At 37.0% G+C, this 8,918-nt stretch overlaps 1 protein-coding gene and 1 pseudogene across 1 annotated transcript; both read left to right on the top strand.

Moving 5' to 3' along the window:
- Nucleotides 1–4,429, top strand: LOC107550976 (anaphase-promoting complex subunit 5-like). The gene is made up of 10 exons (XM_016232445.1): nt 1–254; nt 348–451; nt 848–1,061; nt 1,161–1,221; nt 1,699–1,800; nt 1,874–2,064; nt 2,185–2,266; nt 2,800–2,892; nt 3,545–3,726; nt 3,865–4,429. Exons 1-10 carry the CDS (start codon nt 232–234, stop codon nt 4,037–4,039), a joined length of 1,227 nt encoding a protein of 408 aa, XP_016087931.1. The 5' UTR covers nt 1–231; the 3' UTR covers nt 4,040–4,429.
- Nucleotides 4,430–5,488: 1,059 nt separating this feature from the next.
- Nucleotides 5,489–8,918, top strand: part of LOC107550978 (probable glutathione peroxidase 8) — a 13,424-nt pseudogene continuing 9,994 nt past the window's right edge.

The following is an 8,918-nucleotide window of genomic DNA, read 5'->3' on the forward strand; positions in this document are numbered from 1 at the left end:
TGAAGTTGTACTGTAGTACATTTACAATGTATTTACTTGTAATATTAAATAACACCCAAAAGTTCCGAGTTCACATTCAATGCAATTAAGCACGCTTCATTTTTACAGGGGTACACACACACACATGTGGTGTGTTTTTCTAGATGACAATATATGAGCACATGTTTGATTTGTGTCTGAGATTTGACTCTAGAGCAGTTTCTGAAGATAGTAGAGGAGTGCTGTCTTCGCATGGTCAGTGCTGTGCAACTCAGGTACGTGTCTCTGTTAATAAACAACTGTTCAGCTTTGGTCAGATTTTATGTTATGAATATTTTATAAATAAACCAATGCCTTCTGTTTTTCAGGTTGTTTTTAATGGCTGATGGAGAATTGCAGGATATGGAGCACTTTTTTACTATACTGCCCGGTGCTTTCAGTGACTCAGAGGCCTTCAAAACTAGTGTTGTTGGTACGAATAAGTGTTTCTTTCAGGGCCATAACCACCATTCCTATCAAATATTGCCCAATTTTAGAGTTCTGTGGCCAGATGAAAATCTTAAGAAAAAAGTCTAGGAAGTTTTACTAGTTGTTCTAAATTATGCAGTATTTTCTTTAGCATTGTTTCATGAGATTTTACATTTTAAACCTTAATATATTTGTCCATTAACCCATTTTTAAGTAGAAAAAAAATCTCATAATGTAAAATGTGTGAGGTTAAAAGAAGAACAATTTTAAGGAGTATTTTGGAAAGGCAAAATATCTTTAATTATAATAAATGTTACAATATGAATATAGTAGTTAAGAAGAACTTTTTTTTTAAGACCACGGAACTGAATTCTTGATAACTTTCTCTCTGTGTTTCTAGGTCTGTTCATGCGTCAGATGCTGCTGGCCTACAATAACCTGTCCTTCAGTCAGGTGTATAAGCTGTACAAGTCCCTGCAGCAGTACTGCCGTCGTGGCAATCAGCCCGAACTGTCCGCTGAAGACATGGAGCTGACGAGCAATGAAGATCCCAGCGCTGACCGCATAGACAAAGACGAGCTGGACACAGCATCTCTTCACCAGTCCGAACTGAGGTCAGAGGAATAACGTGTTACTTGTGTTATTAGTGCAATCAGGGTTGTATTAATTAAATAGGAATGGACATAAATGTTTTTTTTCCCTGTTTTCATCAGATCTGATGAGACCTGGGGTCCTTTATCTCAGAAACAAGCAGAATACTTCCTTGCACGACAGGTTTGTTACAGAGTCAGGAATTATCTTTTCCGTTAAGGGTAATATTTGCACCCTGTTAATGATTTCCAGGGGCTTTTTTTTTTTTTTTCCTTCGTAAGGGCAATTTTTATAATTACCTTATTAAATGTGACTGTGTTGTCATAATCAATCTAGTTTATTACTTTTCCCTTAAGGGGAAATTTTGCCCCCTTTTAAATATTTCCCGGGGGTTTTTTTTTTTTTTTACCTTCGTAAGGGCAATTTTTATAATTACCTTATTAAATGTGACTGTGTTGTCATAATCAATCTAGTTTATTGTGCAGGTGCATTTTTTGCCCCAGTATCTTGAATTTGGGGGCCATTTTTGTTCATTTTGGTGGCATTTTTGCCCCAAACTCCCAATATTTCGGACCCTGGTTTGTTATAACGTATAAGAGACTTGACTTTCATTAACACAATTTACACCATTTAATTGTCACCATGTTTTTTTTTTCTCAGGCATACCTCCTTAAGAACGATGAAAACAAGGCCATGTCACCAGCTAAGCTACAGGACGAGCTTAACAACATTCTCAAATTCAATCCTGACTTTGCTGAAGCTGTAAGCTGCAATCCTTCCTTACAAGAAACAGATGATTAATCTGTTAACTGAGCCTCTCTCTGTTTTTCCACAGCATTACCTCAGCTATCTGAACAGCATGCGACTGCAGGATATCTACATCTCCACTCACAGCCTCCTGCACTACTTTGACCGCCTCATTCTTTCTGGTGGAGAGGGGAAGAGCAACGGAGATGAAGGCTATGGCCGCAGTTTGCGCTACGCTATCTTGAATCTGGCAACCTTGCACTGTCGCTTCGGACACTAGTGCGTATTAGTGCATTAGTTTTTGCTGGAATAAAGGGAGCAGACAGAATCTTAGTTTCTAAACTGAACATTTCTGTCATTATATCAGTGTAACTGCTTTCTGTGCTTGTGTTTGTGCAGTCAACAGGCTGATTTGGCTCTGCAGGAATCAATCCGCATTGCACAGGAAGCAAATGACCACGTGTGTCTTCAACACTGTCTGGTAGGAGCAGTTTCTCTGTTCTTTTTCATCATTAATATACGCAGTAAGGATGCATCAGTATTAAAATTCGGGCTGATACTGATAAGCTGATAATTATTTTCATGGCCAGTAACCAGTAAATGATCAGTATTCAATTTATGTACAGTTGTCTAAATAAATTTAAAGTAAAACACTAAACACTAAAATCAGTTGTTTAAAATGTGACAAGTGAATCACAGCAGTATAATGTAAAGTATGTAAAATTGTGTATTTAAATGAAATATTTAATATAAAATTATATATTTAGCAGCGGTTTTAAGTTATTAAATTAAATTAAATTACACTTTAATTGAGCATTAGATGACAGCAAAGGTACTGGAAATCTAAATATAAGAAGAGGGGATATGAGCAGCATGAACAGTTAAAAATAACTGATACTGAAAACTTTTGTTACTATGCATCCCTATTATGTATGTCCTATATATATATATATATATATATGTATATATATATACCCTTTATTCAGAATTGTTCTCTTTTTTTCTGGGTTTTAGAGTTGGCTCTACACACTGGAACAGATGAAAGGATCTGAAAGTGTGGTATTAACTGAAGACTCTGTGAAAATTGCAGCTCACTTTTGTCTCCCTGTAAGTAACTATTTAAAATGTAAACCCCTTTTAAACTCGTTGTGATGTCTTCTTTCCCAAATCAAATGTGAATGTGAAACAAGGAGACAATAATAAATGGTACCTGGCACATTAAACCAGTGCATATTAATCTCTCGCAAGGTCATTATACCATGAAGTTAGGGCTGCACGATTATGACAAAAATCATAATTGTCGATTATTCCCTTGAAATTGTAATTGCGATTATTAATTGCGATTATCACAGTTTACATTGAATGATGTTTATACCATTGTTTGATGCAACTGCATGCCGTATTTTTATATGAAAATAAACAAGCTGAAAAAACTTTTAGTGCTTTTCTATAGTATTAAGCCTCAAATGTCAACTATACATCAGATTGGTTTCTTCTTTAAATTATAAAAAAGTAAAAATATGAATGGTATTATAATGTTATACTAAAACTAAAATTTAAATAATGTGAAAAGCCCTTAAGATAACATGTAGAAAGAAAAACACGCACCTTAAGCACGCAGAATAACATAAGTGGACTTTGAACGATTAATTGGGTAACGTAATTGTGGCATCCATAATTGTAATCACAATTAGAAATTTGATTATTTGTGCAGCCCTACATGAAGTAAATAATTAACACTCCCTGTTGTGTTTTGCAGTATTTGGCATCTCTAGGCAGTCAGTCTCTGGTCCAGCAGGGAGCAAAACAGGGCATGCCGCCCAACAAGCTGCTGGACGCCCTGCGAGGAACCGACATCATGCACTGGAAGCAAAGCCTCTCTGAGCTGATAGAAATCAGCCTGGCACAGACCACCTCTATATGGAGGATGTATGGCAAAAGGTCAGAAAACACAGATTCTGGATACCATCAGTCTTTAAACAGACTGTAAGGTCATCCATTCTGCACTGATACTAGCGCCACTGTTAATTTTTTCAGGTTTGACGTAGTTTACGCTGAAATTATTTGTGTTCTCTGTAGCACTATGGCACGGCAGCAGGCTCAGCTCCTGTTGAACATGAACATTCTGGATCCGGTGAACTTTAGTGAGCAGCAGAACAACACTGAGGCCTTTGCTGTCGCTCTCTGCCATCTGGCTGAACTCCATGCTGAGCAGGTACCTGAACTCCCACACAACTACATGAATGCAGATTAGGGCTGGGCGAAAAAATCGATAAAACGATAATTATCGCGCGATATAAATTTCCTCGATAAACGATAACAAGAGGTCGATAAATTTTCGAGCAAAAGGCGGAAGGCGGAACGAAAGAGTGCAACTCATTTGAAGTTTGTCACTCGGATCGTTTATCCGCTCGGATCAAAGTTTAAACAGCGGCGTGAGCTTCACTAGAGCAGATGCGTTACTCGCTGATGAGTCTCAATCAAACGGTGCAGTGAGATCCAGTGTGAAGTGCTTGCATTCAGTGAAGAACACAAATAACTGTTTACAGCCAGATGAAACAGCGCTGACAAACAGGAGAAACACTGCGCAGTGATACAGTTAGAAGACTTTTTAATCTACAAATTGCCATCATTTACCATAGATTTACTGTAGTAGCACTAACTGCACCATGGTATTGTGTCAGAAATGTGGGTATTTGTGTCGAATTTATATTATTAATGTAGACATTAGGGCTGGACAATAATTCAAAATCAATATGTATCGCGATATAATTTTTTTTTCAATAACGGTGATATGATTTTTAAACACATTTCCGATATTTCGATATACATTACCAGTGTTTCCCATACATTGATTTATTTGTGACGTTTGACTTCGTTGAATAAACATGAGCACTGCACGTTTCAAAATCAAAACGCCTCGCGGGTGTTTTATATGAATGTATCTCTGAAGGGAACCGACTGTCTTCAGAATAGTTTAGATGGCATTTTTATCTGCTAATGTACTGTTTATGAGCAGAGCTGCTTTGATTACAGCCGTTACTGTAGAAACCGCTAGTTCTACTGCTCTCACAGCGCCTCCTGCTGGCAGAGAATGAGTTTGCATTTTCAATAATAAGCCCGTCTCCAGCAACATGTTTTTGTTGTTGCTAAATTGTTTTGTTTTCTGCAGCAACTCAGAGCACTTTTCATATATGAATGTGAAAAAGAAGACAATAAGAAATGGTATCTGGCACATTAAACCAGTGCATATTAATCTCTTGCAAGGTCATTATACCGTGAAGTAAATAATTAACACCTCCCTGTTGTGTTTGGCAGTATTTGGCATCTCTAGGCATTCAGTCTCTGGTCAAGCAGGGAGCAAAACAGGGCATGCCGGCCAACAAGCTGCTGGACGCCCTGCGAGGAACCGACATCATGCACTGGAAGCAAAGCCTCTCTGAGCTGATAGAAATCAGTCTGGCACAAACCACCTCTATATGGAGGATGTATGGCAAAAGGTCAGAAAACACAGATTCTGGATACCATCAGTCTTTAAACAGACTGTAAGGTCATCCATTCTGCACTGATACTAGCGCCACTGTTAATTTTTTCAGGTTTGACGTAGTTTACGCTGAAATTATTTGTGTTCTCTGTAGCACTATGGCACGGCAGCAGGCTCAGCTCCTGTTGAACATGAACATTCTGGATCCGGTGAACTTTAGTGAGCAGCAGAACAACACTGAGGCCTTTGCTGTCGCTCTCTGCCATCTGGCTGAACTCCATGATGAGCAGGTACCTGAACTCCCACACAACTACATGAATGCAGATTAGGGCTGGGCGAAAAAATCGATAAAACGATAATTATCGCGCGATATAAATTTCCTCGATAAACGATAACAAGAGGTCGATAAATTTTCGAGCAAAAGGCGGAAGGCGGAACGAAAGAGTGCAACTCATTTGAAGTTTGTCACTCGGATCGTTTATCCGCTCGGATCAAAGTTTAAACAGCGGCGTGAGCTTCACTAGAGCAGATGCGTTACTCGCTGATGAGTCTCAATCAAACGGTGCAGTGAGATCCAGTGTGAAGTGCTTGCATTCAGTGAAGAACACAAATAACTGTTTACAGCCAGATGAAACAGCGCTGACAAACAGGAGAAACACTGCGCAGTGATACAGTTAGAAGACTTTTTAATCTACAAATTGCCATCATTTACCATAGATTTACTGTAGTAGCACTAACTGCACCATGGTATTGTGTCAGAAATGTGGGTATTTGTGTCGAATTTATATTATTAATGTAGACATTAGGGCTGGACAATAATTCAAAATCAATATGTATCGCGATATAATTTTTTTTTCAATAACGGTGATATGATTTTTAAACACATTTCCGATATTTCGATATACATTACCAGTGTTTCCCATACATTGATTTATTTGTGACGTTTGACTTCGTTGAATAAACATGAGCACTGCACGTTTCAAAATCAAAACGCCTCGCGGGTGTTTTATATATTTTTTAGCAAGGATGCTTTAAATTGATCAAAAGTGATGATAAAGACATTTATAATGTTACAAAAGATTTCTACACGCGACACGACAAAACCCGACATTAAACTGATACCTTGTTCTATTTATGACGTACTGACACAAAGTTAAAATGATTTGCACCGGCATTTTTATCTGCTAATGTACTGTTTATGAGCAGAGCTGCTTTGATTACAGCCGTTACTGTAGAAACCGCTAGTTCTACTGCTCTCACAGCGCCTCCTGCTGGCAGAGAATGAGTTTGCATTTTCAATAATAAGCCCGTCTCCAGCAACATGTTTTTGTTGTTGCTAAATTGTTTTGTTTTCTGCAGCAACTCAGAGCACTTTTCATACTCTTTATCCTGGCTAAAGCACATTTGTTTCAATCTAAAAGAATAATCAGTCTACACTACCAGTCAAAGGCTTTTTTAACAGTAAGATTTATTTTTTAATTTTTTAAGAACTTTTTTTTTTGTTGTAAGAATTCTCTTCTGCTCACCAAGCCTGCATTTATTTGAGCCAAAATACAGCAAAAACAGTAAAATTTTGAAATATGTTTTACTGTTTAAAATAACTGCTTTCTATTTGGAAATATTTTAAAGTGTAGTTTATTTCTGTGATCAAAGGTGAATTTTCAGCATCATTACTCCAGTCTATTATAGAAATAGGTTATAGAAATTAATACTATTATTTAGCAAGGATGCTTTAAATTGATCAAAAGTGATGATAAAGACATTTATAATGTTACAAAAGATTTCTACACGCGACACGACAAAACCCGACATTAAACTGATACCTTGTTCTATTTATGACGTACTGACACAAAGTTAAAATGATTTGCACCGGCATTTTTATCTGCTAATGTACTGTTTATGAGCAGAGCTGCTTTGATTACAGCCGTTACTGTAGAAACCGCTAGTTCTACTGCTCTCACAGCGCCTCCTGCTGGCAGAGAATGAGTTTGCATTTTCAATAATAAGCCCGTCTCCAGCAACATGTTTTTGTTGTTGCTAAATTGTTTTGTTTTCTGCAGCAACTCAGAGCACTTTTCATACTCTTTATCCTGGCTAAAGCACATTTGTTTCAATCTAAAAGAATAATCAGTCTACACTACCAGTCAAAGGCTTTTTTAACAGTAAGATTTATTTTTTAATTTTTTAAGAACTTTTTTTTTTGTTGTAAGAATTCTCTTCTGCTCACCAAGCCTGCATTTATTTGAGCCAAAATACAGCAAAAACAGTAAAATTTTGAAATATGTTTTACTGTTTAAAATAACTGCTTTCTATTTGGAAATATTTTAAAGTGTAGTTTATTTCTGTGATCAAAGGTGAATTTTCAGCATCATTACTCCAGTCTATTATAGAAATAGGTTATAGAAATTAATACTATTATTTAGCAAGGATGCTTTAAATTGATCAAAAGTGATGATAAAGACATTTATAATGTTACAAAAGATTTCTACACGCGACACGACAAAACCCGACATTAAACTGATACCTTGTTCTATTTATGACGTACTGACACAAAGTTAAAATGATTTGCACCGGTCGCTTTGTCGCGTCCAGTGTAGAGCTGTTGCGGCACGGCGTCCGGTATAGACACAGTGAAGCCGAGAGCAAGATATGCCTCATCATATTTTCTGCATTTAGCTTTTAAATGACCAGCACCTGCCTGGGTCTGTGCGACTTCATCTTTGGCTTTTCTCTTCGCTTTCACAAACCGATCCATCTCCCATTCTAAGTTACGTCCTTTGGCTGTTTACTGTTTTATTTATTTTCTTTTTCTGCTGATGGCCCGCGCTCGACTTGAAGCAGCGCTGCTTAGACCGATGGGTGTGTGTCATCAAAGTACTGCGAGAGCTATAAGAGAGCACGGACGTCTCCTTATGCTTTCTCTCCGTACTTAGATGTTATACACTGATCGATCTTCAAGTGGAACACACCTCTTCACTCTCGCCTGTCACGTGACCGAGTGTAATCGCAGCCTCTGCGATTGAAAAATCACGTTTTTTCATATCGCGATATTATCGCAAATGCAATTAATCGTTCAGCCCTAATTTTAAATAGTCAAAATATTTCAAAATGTTACTGATTTTGCTGTATTTTGGATCAAATAAATGCAGGCTTGGTGAGCAGAAGAGAATTCTTAAAAAAATATAAAAAATCTTACTGTTTAAAAACTTTTGACTGGTAGTGTATGTTAGCATATAGTTTGAAGTTAAAGATATTAATAATTAATAAAGTGAGACTGAGATGTTTATTTGACAGTGATTTCATATTTCTTGTTTGTATGAAGGCTAAATACAAATAAAAGGTGAACATTAATTTATTTGTGCTGGGGTTTTTTTCTAAAAAATTAAATCGTTTTATAGGAAGAGGTTTCATAGACTTGGCAAATTAATTTTTCATAAGTTTGTAGGTAAAGACATCTGTTGTGGGTGTTCTTGGCAGTTTTTATGAGGCTTTTTTTAACAATGTTCATATCGATATCGGAATTATATTGTATCGACCAAACTTAAGAAATATATCGTGATATGAATTTTGACCATATTGTCCAGCCCTAGTAGAGATGTTTTAAATGTATTGAAGGAGGAGTAATGGAATACAATTACAGTATTTTTTT

The sequence above is a fragment of the Sinocyclocheilus grahami genome, unplaced genomic scaffold (assembly GCF_001515645.1).
Source record: "Sinocyclocheilus grahami isolate Dianchi unplaced genomic scaffold, SAMN03320097.WGS_v1.1 scaffold410.1, whole genome shotgun sequence".
Lineage (NCBI taxonomy): Eukaryota > Metazoa > Chordata > Actinopteri > Cypriniformes > Cyprinidae > Sinocyclocheilus > Sinocyclocheilus grahami.

Coding starts and splice junctions, on each gene's coding strand:
- LOC107550976 (XM_016232445.1), top strand. CDS start 232: ATGGTCAGTGCTGTGCAACTCAG. Junction 1,062..1,160: donor CTTCACCAGTCCGAACTGAG/GTCAGAGGAATA, acceptor TGTTTTCATCAG/ATCTGATGAGACCTGGGGTC. Junction 2,893..3,544: donor CAGCTCACTTTTGTCTCCCT/GTAAGTAACTAT, acceptor TGTGTTTTGCAG/TATTTGGCATCTCTAGGCAG.